Consider the following 17,552-nt stretch of genomic DNA (forward strand, 5'->3'; position numbering starts at 1 on the left):
ATTTTTTATAAACGTTGACTATAAACGCAAAAATAAAAAAACACTAACTAAAAAAATGACTAACTACCACATAACTCAATGACTAAAAAAATACAATAAAAATCATATTAAAAAAATGCATAATAAATTCTAGCAGTTTTACAACTGACGCGCCAATATAGCCTTACATAATGTATACCTATTTATACAATATATATATTTATATAATTACCTATTTTTGTTTATATTTAAGCTGGAATACATTTTCAAACAAAATGTACAAAAACCTTTTCTTATGACTTGTTTGAAAAAACATGATAATAATTTTTATAATTGGAATTTTTGGATAGAAGTTATATAATAACCGTTAAAATATAAATTTAAAAAAATTACCTTAACCGTTTGGAGCCTTAAATAATTTCGTACTTATCGAATAATTTTTTTTTTAAATAATTTATTTGAATATAAATCATCGTAGGGATAACCATGTATTCGAATAATACAAATTATAGACAATGGGTCAACCACTGTTCTACACCGAGAGTTCTTAGGTTTTCGTCTACTCCACTAAAATCATATACCCACATAATATACATGCGGAGTGTTGATTGTTTTTTTTTAAATTTATTTAATTGATTATTAAACGTGCACCATCTTCGGATACTTAAATATATTATAATAATAACGATGATGATTGGATACAAAAAAATTCATTTACGCGAACTGATCGTTCAGTGAATTCAAGGAAAAACTGACCGAATTTAATAATCAACGGTTTTCTGTTCCTGTACTTTTAAAAACGACTGCGTTCATTGTCTGCTCGGATAATTGTAGTCCATCCGTGAGCTCGGCGGCCAGACAGTTTAGTTTTCACGGCCCGTGCCTGATGTCGGATTGTTTTTCTCATTGAACAGGTCAGTAAACCTTTTTTTATTTCTTATACATGGAAATAAAATGTTTGTGTTGCTATTAGTATTTAATTAAATAGTTCTTTTTCCAATTAAATGTATAGGGTTTTTTCTACGTCGGATAATATATTGATAATATGTGCTAAATTTTTAAAAATATTTAGTTATCCGTGCATTTTATATGACCAGGTCCAGGGTGCACCCATGTTGATGCTCCATTCTGGTTTTGTAGATTTTTATAAGATCTAATAAGATAATAGCTTTATGATACAACAGCATTTTGATGATTGTATTCTGTCCCGTTTTTCAATACAATATGTCCCCTTCTTGCGCATGTTGGTCTAAGAAACGGTCGTGAGAAGGAGAGTTGTCGACGCATAGGATTTTCAATAGGCATTCTCTAACAGTATAAAACCTCTTCCGTACCCCTTTACAGACTATATTTTAAGTAATTGTATCTTCTATGCACTCAGTTTTCTCGCGTTATTTCCACTGCCGGCGCCGCGGACGAGTGATTTATTCTGTAATTTCCGCGATCGCATATGTAAGTATAACGATTCAAATTTCAAACACTTGACAATATTGTAGTTATATATAGTGTTTATTGTTATTATAAAATATTATGCCGTGATGTAACCGGGGGACGCATATTACAATTATATACCTGTAAAATATTATTATACTACTAGCGTTTCTCAATTTTTCACGAAATTTACCATACCCGTTAGGAACACACTTGTCGATCACAACGTTAATAATATGTACATTATTGCCATTTTTTACCCGTTTCCCTAAAAAAAAAAAAAAAAAAAAAACAGTTTCATAAGCGCGCCGAAACGACGGCCGTCACGCCGCCCGTGTATACATTATGTTAATAGATCAGCTGTTATAACAAATACATAACATATTGTGCACACAATGTACGATATTTTATTCTTATTATTATCACGCGTAAATGTGCACAAGCATCGAACGTGGAAAAAAATTGCCTTATTTTTGTGTACATTATAATGTTTGAAAAAAAAAGCGATAATATTAGCACCGTCGGACGTGACCGCGTAGAAAGTAGTAGAACGATAAAACATTATTCGTTTTATTATATTGTAATTTGTTCACTGTGCTATCCTTACTTGCGGCCGTATGTGTTACGGCCTACGTCTACAGTAGGTACATTTTACCCATTCTTTTTTTTTTTTTTATTCTTTTCAAACGCACGAAAATTCGACCCTGACGGCCGCGGCTCTCGACGAGTAACCAATTGGCCAAACGACATTTCTCGCACACTCTACCGACCGGCCGACGACGACCAATAAGAAAATAATAATATTACAACCGTCGGCAATAGTCTACACCGCGCGAAACCGACTTTTATTTTTCAGTACATAAACATCTGTTTTATTTATACCATCATTTTGCCATTTCGAACGATTTTCCAATCGGTTTTCAGCAAGTACACGGGGCCTGTGGACCGGCGCGACCGGACTCGCGGTGGAATTCATTCAAGAGCGTACACACTCTGCTACTTGGCTCCAGGTAAGATGATAACAATAAAAATACACGTTAGACCGTTCACAACAGCTCCTGGGATTGTATAGGAAACTCGTATTTGGATCCCGATGGGATTTGTCCGGCGGATTTCTGTAGAGAACTCGTATTGTAATCCACAACTTTATGGTAACGCTATAACGCCGCCTCGATAGGAAAAACATTAATGTTACAAGTCAACTCTGTGCGCGTAGATAGGTGTTGAAAACCCAGTACCTGACAAGTAGAGTTTGCAAAAAAAAAACCAAAGCCCAAAAACAAAATGCCAATGGTTAGTATTCACTCAAAACTATCTTTTTTTATCCGATTTATGTGTATCTAAAAACATTTTAGTGGATAAGACTTTTCCAAAAAAAACTGTTTTTTTATTAATTTTGAAAATGAAGTTGTCAGTCAAAATTAAAGTATAGAAACTGTCCGAGAGTCATTATTGCTCTTCTAGTTCCTCTGGAGATACACGGGGTTTATCAGCGCAGCGGTGGAAAAAATATCATCTATCTGGGCTCCTATACTGTACAAGTTATACCTTAAACCCCAAAGCACATATTATTTAAAATTTCACGATTTCACTTTATCGTTAAAATGTTTTAGAAACTTTTCATAAACAAACATCTTATTTTTTAACATTTTAATTTAATTTTGTTTGGTATGAACATAAATAAATAATTATAAGTTTAGTAACCAACAGTACAAACTGAATAGTTCAAATAAGACTCCAAGAACACTCAGGACGTAAAATACTATTCAAATACCGCGTTCCCGTTGAAAAAACATTAGTCAAAAAATGAAGTTTTCAAAAATTAGAACATATATATTTTTTTGATTTTATATAAAAATGTCATTTAAGACATTTTTAAATTTTAAATGCGCTTTTAGGCTAATAATAATTATATCTATATAAATTACATTAGTTAACAATATAAAACTAAAATGTTAATATAAGTTAATTGAAAAAAATATTTTTAATTTATTTAAAACTGCTTTAAAAAGCAAATACGATTATACAAGTTAAATTTTATAAAAGGGGTTTAAAGACGTGCTGCTGTCTGGAATGCAAGTACAAAAAAAAATATATTGCTTTTTGTTTCAAGACCTCTTTGTCTATTTATTGGGTGCAATTTTTATTTATCATTTTCAAAGAGTAAGTCTTGTTAAACATTTTATCTGGTGAAAACAAATTTAGAGGAATCGATTTAAGAACTATTTGTTCCCATTTGGCCAATAATCAGAACTAATTGAATAACTGTTTTTCAAATGACTATAAGTAGTATACTATTCCGGATACAGAGCATTGTTGATATTTTAATAACAGCTGTGATGTGCCACAAATGCAAAAAGGAAACGTTTTTACTTTTTCTTATGTGCGGCGTCGAACAACAAAACATAGTCCATTGCCCTAGTTGGCCGATTTCACGGTTACATTTGATCAGAAATTTATAATTAACGACCACACATAAATATTATATCGATTATAATGTTGCGCCGACCGAACAATAACCAAACGCACTAGTGTACTACTTTTGTACTCGTGTTATTGTTATTATAATATAATTATTGTGACAATTGATCATTTTACAGTCGTGCCTTGTTTGGCTATAATAGCAAAGAAGGTTTTGTCATCCTACTGATTTGGACTACATTATTATTAAAGCGGTATGAACAAATATATATTCTTATTAACTGAAATACGCGAAAATAAAGATGTATTATTTATCGATTGGCGTAAGGCATAACCGGCACAATAAATAAACGTGTAGGTCAGGTAACCGCCAACGTGTTTTTTTTTCTTTTTAACTATTTTACTAAGTAGAGGACTATAGTGATTCACATCAATAATTGATAACGGCAACAAAAAAAATTAAGAAGCCAGAAATTGAAATTGACGTAGTATACATGACTCCCCCCCCACTAAAACGCCTGTGGCAGGCTAACCCCCAAAATCAAAATTCTACTTTTAAAGTCTTAACTTGGGCCACTACTTACAATGTACTTACTATTCCGAAATGAAATTGACCACGTCAAAATATAGTATCTGTCAGAACGCCTGTGACAGACAGGCACCGAGGTGATTCCGTTGGTGTACATGCGGAACACTAAAAAGATGTTTATACATAAAAAAAATCCGCGCTCTAGATTTATATGTACTTCGAATGTATTAGTGAATCGTTTTTTTTATAATGTGTGAGTTCTTTTTTGTAGATTTTCTTTCTACCAGGCTTAAAAAATAGTTCTCGGCGTTGTGGCCGGGTTGTATGAAAAATTGATAAATTTATCGGTTCATTAAAATGTAATGGACCAATTACGGGCTCGCTAAATAAAATTAAAAGGCTCGACGAATATTTAATGATTTCTTCGAGGCTTATGGGCACGTTCATGCACAACCCATCATCAGAATAATTATAACTTTTAGTTAAATTTTCTAGTAAGTTTGGCCGTCAAATTGAAAAATCGTTCAGTATTAACGGGCGCTCGTAGTACAGTACTATAAAATATGCAAACGTTCCATAAAGTGTACACGGTGATTATTATTATTAGCTTTAAAATAACATATTATCTGTCTGGTGTGCATAATATAGTATGTGTTATAATAACCGATAACGGATTATGTTGCGCTGTCATTATACTATTATATAGATGCAAATTCGCATTGAGGGGGTTCGGATAAATTTAAACTTCAACTAGAAACTAAATACGCTACACAAAATGCATGCAAAGTTCAGGGGCGGAATCCTATAAAATCGGACTAATTTGGTTATGGCGACTGGTTGCAAAACCTAGCCGTCGTAGAATTTTGTATGTCATTTTTTCGCCATCTTCATTACGCTATAATTTATAAGTAATACCAACAACCAGTTGAACTGGTATTAAAGATCATGAATTTCGTACCTATCCAAAACCGTAACTTTTAATAACTCGCGACTATTAAAAATACCGTTAGGTCACATTAAGTGAACACCATTTTACATGCGTTTGAGTAAAATTGGCATTTAAAAATCACAACAATTAGATAAACAACAACACAGAACATACTACTGTGCTGGCACAATAATCGTTTTTCGGCTCGTGCGCCAATTTAACGGTGACATAACGACGGCGAGACTTGTCAATAATTTATAATTATTCCATAAAATGCACAATAGAACAATTACTATTTTAAACAAACGCCATGGTCTGCAAACTCTGTTACCGAAAATCGTTTTAGAATGTATAAGTTTTTTTTTTTTTTAACAAATTCTGCAGTGTCACTTTTGTTATCGTGTAACACAGCTGTTGCCTACTATGAGTAACGGTGGTCTTACAAAAGGAACATGAAAGAAAATTAGAATAGCATTATAAGTATATTTTAGAAAGCACGTTAGCTTGATTTTTGGCGCTCTCGTAGTCTATTGTAGTACTTTTTTTTTTTAACTAATATAAAAATCCACTAACAGCTGACAAAAAAAAAAGTGTTTTACTCTATTTAATATTTAAACCTAACATAAACAAAATTCGGTTAACTTGTTAATCATTTTTTCTAGCTTTTTAACACTGATTCTATCCGACTCGTGAATTTTCACATCACACTTTTATTTTATTATTGTTGTTGCAGTTATTTAATGTAAAATTATTCAATACGTTAGTCTTGCAATGGTAATTAAAATGAAAAAATTCCTAGTTATTCTTAGCTTGGTTGATATTTAATTTTTGTTATAAACATGCCACGTTTGCGTCGACTACAAATATTTTGTACGATAAACCTCAATGTTATTATATTTACCTAGTCGATACTATAAAGTAATAAAAGTTTCTGGCAAACTTTGACTCGCGTGTTAGATAAAATAACAAGTTCTTCGATAGATATAACAAAAAATCATTTTAACCAGTACTTTGTGCGCAAACAATTTCACAAACATAAATATTTAAGTTTTACAACTTGTTATTATTATTGTTGAAATATAGTTACAAACATAAATTTTAAATGTTTTATTTAACTTTGGTGTGTACGGCAAAACCACACTTGACCAACGTTAAAACAGAGTCTTCGATTATTTTTCATCTTTTTCTTTAACAATACCTAATATCATCCAACGCTTATAAATCCTTAAGGAAAATCACATAAAAAATACCATATTAACATATTATATCCAATAGTGCTATCGAGTTAAAGGCAATTTTGGGTTACCTACTTTATTAATGTATTGTATTGTATCTCTCGGGTCTTTTGAGTTAAGTTTGGAAATTCCATTTCCTATGTTTATTGTAACAATGTACAATCAGTTTTCGTTTGCACAGGCATACGGTTAGTCATTTTCTGAAACAAAGTCTATTGTTAATGACTCGAAGTCTAAACGTCATTACAGGTTTGCAGAAACTCGAGAAAACATTTTCGAAACTAAAAGGTGTACACGCGATTTTCGCAATGTCCATTATCATTAAAATCCTCATTATTATTAATATCATTATCGTCATTATTATTATTATTATTATTATTTTTATTATTAACGATTAACATGCTTCATAGTACGGCTGTAATCGTAAAATCGTCGAAACCGACCGCACGTCCTTTGCAAGCCACTCGAGTGTTATTACTTATTAGTTGTTACGTCGAAAGTGAAATCAAAATACTCGTTTGACAGTTGAAAATTTCATCGAAAAATGTTCGAATCCCGTTTGGGTTTATAGCGCAACCGTCGAGCGAACTTAACCGGGTTAAAACTAATGACAGTGGCTAGTTTATTTATTGCGATTTCGTTTTTAAGTACCGCCCACCGACTTCGGTACTTAGTGATGGAAACAAGCTAATTAATTTTTGTATGACTTTTGCCTTACAGCAAAACAAAACAAAATATATAATGTATTTATGTATAAATATATTTTTTTTTTTTTTAAGAAAATTTACAATCTGTACACAATGAGTATGTTAGGCTATTTTGAAACTAGAACGTGACGACGTGTAGGAGGGGAGCGTCCATTGACACCACTTTATAGGATTGTATAATATTAAAAAGAACATTTTTTTCTCTTTTGTTTTTTTATAAATATACGTTTTTTTGTAAGTATACCTAATTATATTATAATACTATGTATTTTTTACTGATCTAACGGTCTCAATTTTGAACTCTCTAGAGCGAGTGCCGCCACAGTTGTACTAGACTTTTTTTTGGAAAATTCTATACCAAAATCTTGCTAAAACTCATTTTGATGCCCCATTAAATATTGTATTGGTAGCGTTAATTATTTATTATATTTTAATAAACGATTAGAAAGCCATTAGGCGATTCGGTAATTAGTCACTCGCTTTCTTTTTTTTTTTTCATTCTTTTTTCGTAGAAATAATAATGTTACAAAACCCGTTTTCCGTCAAACATCTTAAGTATACGACCATTAATGGTCACCAACCAGTGGAAAAAGGGACAGTCCATAAAGTAATAGTCAGTTAACTGTTGGGTAGCATTATTTTGGAAAATAACAAGTCCCATTATCTTCGAGTTTAACTCAAATTCTATCGACGTACGACGTTGCACAGGAAATTGTCAATTGACGAACCGATGATACAATTGGACAAGTATAATATATATGTAGCTACTTCCAATCATTAAAAAACGATGTGCCGTTTTCAGCATTTGTCTTTTTTTCCGGCCATTCACGTCGTGGCAAATTACAATAGAGATACTCCGTTATTAAAAAAAAAAGCGATTAACAATAATTTAAAGTAAATTATGATTAACGAACACTGTCCGACTTGACCTGTGTGCAGGTGCCCCTTGGAGCGGTATTGGGCTTTACGACCCCACAAAACCGAATCTACTTATAAAGGTTTGGGAAAAGTCCGGCTGACTAAGTGCATCAACCCTCTGCCTCTGGGTTGGACTCGTGGGGGCTGTGCGTTCCTAGGTTAGATGCTACTAAGCTCTGGCTAAGTCATCGACCGGATATACTTCTTGTCCGACTTGACCAGATGGAACCAATCAGAGTTGTTTTGTATGTGAAAGGAAAGGCGATGGCGTCGTGCCTGGTGTTTTAAACACATTTAACTGAAACTGAGCAAACCCCTCTGGAAAAATACTTTTGAAAACCTCAAGCCTGAATGCATGAAAATATGATGTTAAAGTACAAAAATATTATATTATTTTTAGTTAATGAAGTTCTTGCTAAAGACATTCATCAGGCCGAGGTCTCAAGTATATGAACGATTCTTAACATGTATTCTCGACGCGTGTTCCTTATATAAATCCTTAGATTAAAACGAAGCGATTAGTAAAAATAGTATGAAATGATTATAATATTATTGCTTTGACAGCATAATAAATCAACAGTTGTGGCTAGTACTGGTACTGTCGGTCGAACCGAAAATGTTTGACACTGACCCTTCAGTTGGAGTCGGTGAGTAATTGAGTTGGTAAACGGTTATACTAGTTCAGAACAAGACGGCTCTTAAATCAGGTTTTTCTGTTTTTGTATTATTACTAAAAGGGCAATATAAAATCAGTTTGCCACAGCGACAACACGCCTGCAGCGATGGGTAGACAACATTTTCAAAATAATGATAATAAATGTAAAAATAAAAAACTAGTTAAATCGTTGTGGAGTTAAGTGAAATATGATTTACAGTAGACATAATTTTCTTTAGATATTTCTACAACTTTTGTAACAGCAATCAATAATTGTATGTCGTTGTGAATTGTGAAATATTGTAAAATATGTTCAATCAAGATAAGTATTATCTATTTTCAGAAATAACAAGTTTGATTTTGTTCCTCCAATGTCACTGTTGCATAATTTATGTCTTCTCGGATGAAACTCAAAAAGTGTTTTTCACAAATGCATTGTGTTTCAGACGAATCTAACCTTTGTGTATCCCATGTATAGCGAATAAATAAATTTTCTATCGCGTTGCTCCTTAATTTTTTTAATTTCGTTTACTAACGTAGGCAAGCTTGTTGAGGTAAAACTGTTCTTAAAAATGTTTATCGTTATAATAACATTTTTAGTATGGAATCCTGAAGAATTTAATGTTTTCAACAATTTCATGAAAATCAATTTAAATACATTTTTTTTCCTGTTAATTGTTTCAGTTTTTATCAACTACATAGAACTCGATGGCCACATCGACGACTTTTGCTCAGATATGGTCTGGCGTGCAAGTCGAGTGCGATGATACCAAACGAATCGCCTCGGCCAGGACAGCCGTACACCACCGCCCTCAACAGGCACCGCAACCGGCCAAAAAGCTAAGATACCGCTGGCAAATCGTCTGGCGCAACGTGATCGCGTTTGCTATCTTACACACCGCCGCCGTCTACGGGTTATACCTGGGATTGTCGGGATACATGTACTTCAAAACGATCATATTCAGTAAGTAAAACCGTGTTATGCTTAAAACCACAATGTATAATAATGTAAATTCAAATATATTTTTTAACTTGCTCTCTTGTGGATTTTCTAATAAAAAATAACCAGTCAAGCACTGTTGAAGAACTTTTCCCAAAAAGTCACACTTTTACAGTTGCTTAGTACTAATATACTTATATAATATAATATAGTACTTATATAATAAAACTATTTATAATAAAAGATACTTGAAATTAAAATAACTATAAAAGTTTTTGGAAATAATTTAATTTTTATAAAAAGGTAATGCTAACTAAAATATGATAGTTTATATACAAATAAATGTTTACTTGATAATCGATTTATTTGAGTAGCACGTCATTCGATCGGAAATTCCTCAAAGCCCTACACCCAAAATTCCTAAGATAAAATGTATTATTATAACTTTTAATTTTTTGAAGTTAACGTTTAACTATTAAATTTAAAGCCTGGAAAAATCTTTTTGTCCTTTTTTTCAGCGCTAATTATTTTTGTGTACAAAGTTACTGTTACTCGTTTTTGTTTTCTTTAATTTAACGTTTTGACAAAATATTTTCAAAACGAAAATCCAAAAACTGGACGAACGACAAGTGTGCATACGTCATCGTGTAAAATACATTAACGTTATGAATCCGGTTATTGCGTGTGATCTACATACTGCAAACGGTACGGGTTATTACAAATACATAATAATATAACATTAACTATTTTAAAAGAAAAAAACCCTGTCGAACGATGACCGTGTCAATTAGCAATGGACGCGACCTTAGACCATAGTAAGAGTGTTCCAACTAACACCATTACGAGAGGCATCTGATATGCCTAAGTAGTGTGGCGACCGGCACATCCATAACGCAATCGCTAGACAATTTGTCGACAGTAAAAATTACAATGCTGACCTTGTGCGCTTTTACTTAACAAACGGTACGAATAGGTCAACGCACCTGTTGATTCATAATAATGTATTATTCGTATCCACGTTATTATGATTATTATTTTAGACTAATATTTTATTTAATGTTATTATTATTATTATTATATTGGCCGAATATTTACATGTCATATACTGGTTTTACTAACCGGATTTACAATGTGATTGGGCAACCATTTAAAAAGTAATTATTTTGCAAATAGAGCAATAGGTAAAATAGACATCCCTATAGTGGTAGGTTATTCGGAAATGTTTATTTTTTATTTTTTAGCGTACCAATCGACCTTGTGCGAGACATACACACAAAGCTATTAGACATCATTACAGTAATTATTACTGTTACTTTTCGTTCTCCGCCAGAAATAGATTAGTAATATTATACTATTAAGATCGTGACTACTTTCATTTTCATAGACCGGACTGAGCACTATACATGTATGCATTAACAAAAACTAGAATGAAAAAAATATTACTGTCACAATATTTTTTTTTATCATTGAAATATAATTCAGTTATTTATTGTATGCATAGAACAATTTGATTAACGAAAGCTGCGCCAATTAAAAAAAACAACATCATTTTCAAAATATGACTCCGCATAATACTATCCGACATAAGTCTGTAGTGGTAGGGTTTGCTTGTTAAAGTCGATTGAGTCCTTTAATTATAGTGGACAACAGTTGTTAGGTGAGTTACATTAGAGCTATAAAAGGGTACTGAGAATAAGTCTTAAACAGTGTAATTGGAGTTTAACAACGAGAAGGCGTTAGGGGAAAAAAATAAGAACTTGCTTTGTTTGTAGAGCAAATGATAGATAAATTAGATGAACTCAAGTATTTGTGACGAGTTGTTAACAAAAAAAAAAAAAATCATAAGCCTTGTTCCTTAGAAAGGGTTGAAATTGCTTAATTCTTTTACTTCTTAAGAGGTAGTTTTTAGATTTCCGTGTGAAAGTTGAACTAAGTACCTATACTAAAAATACATATAAATTAAATAACAAATAATTTTTTTTTATCGAAAAATAAAACCCAAAAATCTTAATCACATCGTTATAAACACATGTTATAAACACGCATGTTTTTTTAATAAGTTATTATTTTATTTATTAGTAAAAAAAGTTATCTTAACCGATTTGTCTTCTCATAGATTAGAATTTATAACTGAAAAACTATTAATTTTACAATGATGTACTATTTTTTTAAGTGATTAGGTATACCACTTTTAATTTACAGCATATTGCTACAGACTTGCTAACTCCCTCGAACCACTTTGCTGACGCAACTACTGCCTTGTATTTACACTTATATATACAATTACACTCTATTTATTTGTTCAAATCTGACTTTTCTATTAAAGTAAAGATATTTTGGCAATCCCAACAAGCCGAAATCATACACACACACTAGACCAATTATATCCGTTTCTTAACGGTAAATAATAACACGGCGGTAGGTATAATCGACTGTATGTACCTACTATGTTTCGTCTCGTCAAATTATATTTCAATTTATATTATATGATTGCAACACCAGCGTGATTTTTTTTAAAATTAATATTATAACTCAACGGTGATAAAATGATAAACTAATGGCCCAGGCACATATGGTTTGATTACTTACTAGAGTGTATATTAACACATCAGCAAGCAGCAGCCGATTTTGCAATAATCTTTAGGCTAATGGATTGGTTCGATTGGTTTTTTTTTCTACTCGACTCGTGACGTTAAAACATCTGTTTCGGTGCGTTAAAATCAATTAAATATTTTTTTTAAGGACTTTCATAATGTTATAAAAAAAAAAAAAAATTCATTTAAGTGGGGTCGAACATAGAGGGGACAGAACATAGTGCGATCGGAAAAGTCACATGTGTTTAGGAATTATAATAATTGAAAGTGATAAAATCACTTAAAAAAAAAACCACTTGATGCGAAACTCGTAGATAGTAAAAATTATTAAATATCAATTTAGAAATTCTAATCTATGAGAAGACAAATCGGTTAAGATAACTTTTTTTACTAATAAATAAAAGAATAACTTATTAAAAAAACATGCTTAAGATTTTCGGTATTGTTAACGTTATGTTTGCTGTGGATTTTTTTTTTCAGTGAACCTGATCGGATGGTGCAGCGGACTGGGCATTACCGTGGGCGCTCACAGGCTATGGGCCCATCGGTGTTACACCGCCCGGCTGCCGATGCGCATACTGTTGGCGTTGTTCCAGACGTTGGCTTTCCAAAATCACATCTACGAATGGGTCCGGGACCATCGAGTACACCACAAGTTCACCGACACCGACGCCGATCCGCACAACTCCCTTCGCGGGTTCTTCTTCTCGCACATGGGCTGGCTGATGGTGCGCAAACACCCGGACGTGCCCGGCAAAGGCAAGGAGGTCGACATGCGGGACTTGGAAGCCGATCCGGTGGTCATGTGGCAGAAAAAGTAAAAACCTACGAATGTTGCAAGACTTTTTTTTGGGGGTGGGGGGCCTACTCGAACTAATACACCGATACCTACCAAAAAATAAAAAAATGCTAAAAAAAAAAAATACGCCATACATTATACCTATTGTCGACGTCATACGGGTGAATCAGGCCTGAATAGTTGACGCTTTGGTTAATTTAGTTGTTGGGTTATTTGGAGAAAAAAAAAGGAATAATATATTTATTATTAATGTGATTTATAATTTATTCAAGTTAAAAATCCATTGAATAGTAAATTATCTTTTTATTTGAATGAGTTCAATTTGTTTTAATTTTTATTCGTTTATTAAATGAACATTTTCTTAACTCTATTTGTACACCGCACTGTCGTCACTTCATATTCCAAAATTCGACAATGTGGCCCTGATGGTCATAATATGACGATTTCCAATTAACTACACATTTTTAATATTCTATTGTTTTCGTCAAGGATTCGTCCTCATCGTCCGCAATTATTCACTACAATCAGAAAACTAAATTTAATAACGCTTTATTGTCTTGTCATAAAAGGATGTCATTTTTGTCAGTTGTACGTCAAGTGTAATATAATTACTATTTTAATTCACGTAAAGTAAAATATAAGTTTTTCAATATTATATAAACAAAGAAAATCAGACAGTAAACAAATTTACTGGCTCGTGTTTGATAACAACAAATAGCCATGCAAAATACTAGTGTCCAGTATCAACAATTATTCTTGTTCAAGGTTTATGCGATTTTTTTTTAATTCAAAATATTTAATAATCATTAGACATTTGAAATTTAATAGACAGCAGTATAAGTATTAATAATTATAATAACTCAACGTGAACGTCCGAATTGCAATTATTGTGCTTATTATTTATTTAATCACATTATTAACATTTTGTCAACAGGACATCTCTGTTATTTTCATGAGAATCTATAAATACATTTTTTTTTATCAATAAGTAATTTTTAATTCTAAACAATAAGTGTCTCGGGTTGTTGTTTACACGGTTTGGCCGGTGAGCAACAACCTAAAACACTGAATCTATTTTCACAAAATATTATGGCAAACAAATCGAAACTCCTAATCAAGACTTGGGTTACATAAAGAATTTTTTTAGCTGGCCCGACAGTTTTTTTTTGTTTTTTTTTTTATAAGCTTCGGGAACTTGGGCCATTAGCTGTTGGTTGACCTTTTAAACTTTTGTGTACGACATTTCGTTTATTAGTTATTACTTATTACAATATACCAGCCTATAGTATGTTGTAATGATAATGGTTTTGGCCTTACCTTTATTTATTCAACATGTCCATTTTACCGAGAGCAAACTAAAAGCAACCAAATCGTACAAAAATTAGAACCCATCAGTACCTAAAAATATTTGCTCAATAAGACATATATATATATGTTTTTTATAATACTTATTTACCTGTCTATTAGTAGTACGTATAATGTGTATCCACTAAATATTTGAGTAGATCCATAAGAATAATTTTCAATCATATTTATAGTACGGCATTCGAGGAGTAACACAAACATTTACTCTTCAACGATTCGTCTATAATTATTTATAACCTCAATCGAAAATGCCATCATAGCCGTCGTGGACCGAGTTTAATTAAAAATCACTAAGTCGAAATACAATCCTATGATTAGAACGACAAAAATATTAATATTTCTTTTTTCCAGGTACTATTTATGGCTCATTCCGTTCGTGACGTTCTTAATACCGTCTCTGATACCGTACTGGTGTTGGGGAGAACCGTTTTGGTATTCTTTCTTGTTGGTCGGCATAACTCGTTACATGATATCTTTACATTGTACGTGGTTGGTTAACAGCGCCGCACACATTTGGGGCACAAAACCGTACGACAAGTGAGTAATGTTGTTTGCCTATACGTTAGGCGAAGATATTATTATTAATGGAATTGAAAGCGGATGGATTTTATATAGGAAATATTTAAGTAACAAGAGGTTTTAATCAATTTCGACCATGTCAATTTCTTTACAAATTATTTTGCATAAGTTTCAAAGTATTTTTTTAACGAGTAAACGTTATTTTGGTAATATTTTAGACCTTAAGTAGGCGTTTCAATTCTATAAAATTATGTTATGTAGGAAACGGATTATCATTTAAAAAATTCAGTGTCTTGTAATTAAATAAATTATAGTTGAAAATTGTTTAAAATTAAAAACCAATTTTTTACATACAAAACGCAATAAAGCCTACATAACCTAGTAAAGCAGCCAAAGAGCTCATATATTTACAGTATTGAAATTGAACTGTCCTAAGTAGTCGAAATCTTGTCAGGCTTTTTAGTCGAAAACGTCAAAAATACAGACCGCTTTCAATCCACTTAACTGTGCATTAAACTGGAATACACAACATATTACTTTTCGGAAAATCAAATACGTTCGAAATTCTAGACAAAAAGCCTCCCTCCCTACATGAGGGTAGGGTAGAGAAGTCTACAGATCCTACAATGTTTCCAAACAATTAATTATTGACACTCAAAAACAATTTTCCTCAGAACACCATACTTTTCTAAATTCGGGAATGACAATATGGTGTCTTTTGTATATGTTGACCTAAAAATGAACTGCATCGTTGCCAATAGCCATTTTTACGTATCATTTAAATTATTGAAACGCTACTTAATTCACATGGTGTATTTTATACACCGATAGGTATATTGTAGTTCTTCATGTAATGCTTAGTAAGAAGTTTATATTTTGAAATTATCCACGTACTCTTTAATTAAATGTATTAATCGATGGTCATTCGAGGCTTCCAACTATTAAAACTTAAAGGGTAAGATACCCTATACTAGTCGATAACCAGTTTAGGATAATTACTTCTTAAGCTATTATAGTTAAAAATTTAGGACGGGAGAAATAGTGAAGTTTATTTTATCTGCGTTGAATGTACTATATAAATCCATTTGAGTTTTAAAAGTTCTGGAAACATATTAGGTTTTTATTTTTAGATAAAATGTGTGTCTTATCCTTAATGAATTACCCTGTATGATGAAAAAGCCTTAAACAATAGCTACTTCGCTTTGATGCGATGGTAAACTATTCACGGCGATCACTGTGTTATTATTAACTGTTTTTTTTTTTTGCCCACTTAGAACCATAACTCCCACGGAGAACCCGACGGTGGCGTTTTTGGCTTTTGGCGAGGGATGGCACAATTATCATCACACTTTTCCATGGGATTACAAAGCGGCCGAGTTGGGCAACTACTGGTTGAACGTGAGCACCGCTTTCATAGACGTTTGCGCCCGGCTAGGTCTTGCCTACAACCTTAAGACGGCCAACCCGTCATTAGTACTAAAACGTTCGCAGAGAACTGGCGACGACACCAACAAGCGGGTGGAAGTATGGGGATGGGGTGACACCGACATGACCGAAGACGACAAACTTATAGCAGAAATCAGTCGGAAAAACGACGATTAGAGCTCGTTAAAATTTTTTTTTTTTAATTTCATTATTTTATTAATTTTGATTAGTATATATTTTTTTTTACCCCACTAATTAAATGACTATTAATACTTTTATATTCTTTAGTCGATGAACTGAACTTAATAATAATAATTATAATGTATTTTTTTTAATTTTATAATATATAATAGACTTTTTTTTGTATTAGTGAATGTTTTTGATGAATTTACAATATTATTAGTGAGAATGTTTTTTTTTTTGTACATTCATATCATACTTTAACTAAATAATGATATACACAGATATATTGTGTGTTATAATTTATAATGGGGTTTTTAACGACAAAATGTAATTATTCGATCTTTGACCGTTTGAAAAATAATTCCCAATCGCCAATTATTGGTCGGCGACACTATCGAATAGCGCCTATTACTTATTTTAAAATGTTAATTATATTTATTTTTTATAAAAGATTCACTTATTCTACTTTTTTACGCTGACGAATGTATTATGAACGCAAGAATAAAAAATACTTTTAATAAATGCTAGCAGTTTTACAACTGATGCACATAATGTATACTTATTTATACTGTGTTTACTAATGTTTAAGCTAAAATAAATTATTAAACAAAATGTTGAAAAACTATTATCAGTGTTGTAATATTAGATCATAAAAAAAAACGAGACGAGACTAACAGTCGCACTACCATTGAACAGTGCCTCTTTTTCTCGAGTAAAACCCTCGTGTATTAAAATATTTCAGAGAAACGTATTCCAGTAAAAAAAATGTTGTTTTCTTAGGAAATGCGTTTCTAAAATTAAATAACTTTATTAATGTATAACGCCTTAAGCGAATATTTGAGCATCATCAAGTGATAATTTATAATATATATATAAATTATTATACATACATGTGTTTATATATAATTAAAAAAATTTTAAACT

The 17,552-nt window shown here is 32.0% G+C and overlaps 1 protein-coding gene across 3 annotated transcripts; it reads left to right on the top strand.

Annotated features, from left to right (window-relative positions):
• The first annotated feature begins 1,320 nt into the window (after positions 1 to 1,320).
• Positions 1,321 to 17,503, top strand: LOC126843659 (acyl-CoA Delta-9 desaturase-like). Of its 3 annotated transcripts, XM_050581324.1 has the most exons (6): positions 1,327 to 1,431; positions 2,335 to 2,420; positions 9,488 to 9,767; positions 12,818 to 13,154; positions 14,853 to 15,038; positions 16,295 to 17,503. In XM_050581324.1, the coding sequence occupies exons 3-6, from the start codon at positions 9,512 to 9,514 to the stop codon at positions 16,620 to 16,622; spliced, it is 1,107 nt and encodes a 368-aa protein (XP_050437281.1). In that variant the 5' UTR covers positions 1,327 to 1,431; positions 2,335 to 2,420; positions 9,488 to 9,511; the 3' UTR covers positions 16,623 to 17,503. The 3 variants fall into 3 exon arrangements, with proteins under 3 accessions (XP_050437282.1, XP_050437281.1, XP_050437280.1); XM_050581325.1 differs by lacking the exon at positions 2,335 to 2,420 and having other exon boundaries at positions 1,321 to 1,431; XM_050581323.1 differs by lacking the exon at positions 1,327 to 1,431 and having other exon boundaries at positions 2,144 to 2,420.
• The last annotated feature ends 49 nt before the right edge of the window (positions 17,504 to 17,552 follow it).

The sequence above is a fragment of the Adelges cooleyi genome, unplaced genomic scaffold (genome assembly GCF_023614345.1).
Source record: "Adelges cooleyi isolate 19-005CV unplaced genomic scaffold, UGA_ACOO_1.1 ACOO_flye_CR_arks_rails_tigmint_CR_PRNA_574, whole genome shotgun sequence".
Taxonomy (NCBI): domain Eukaryota; kingdom Metazoa; phylum Arthropoda; class Insecta; order Hemiptera; family Adelgidae; genus Adelges; species Adelges cooleyi.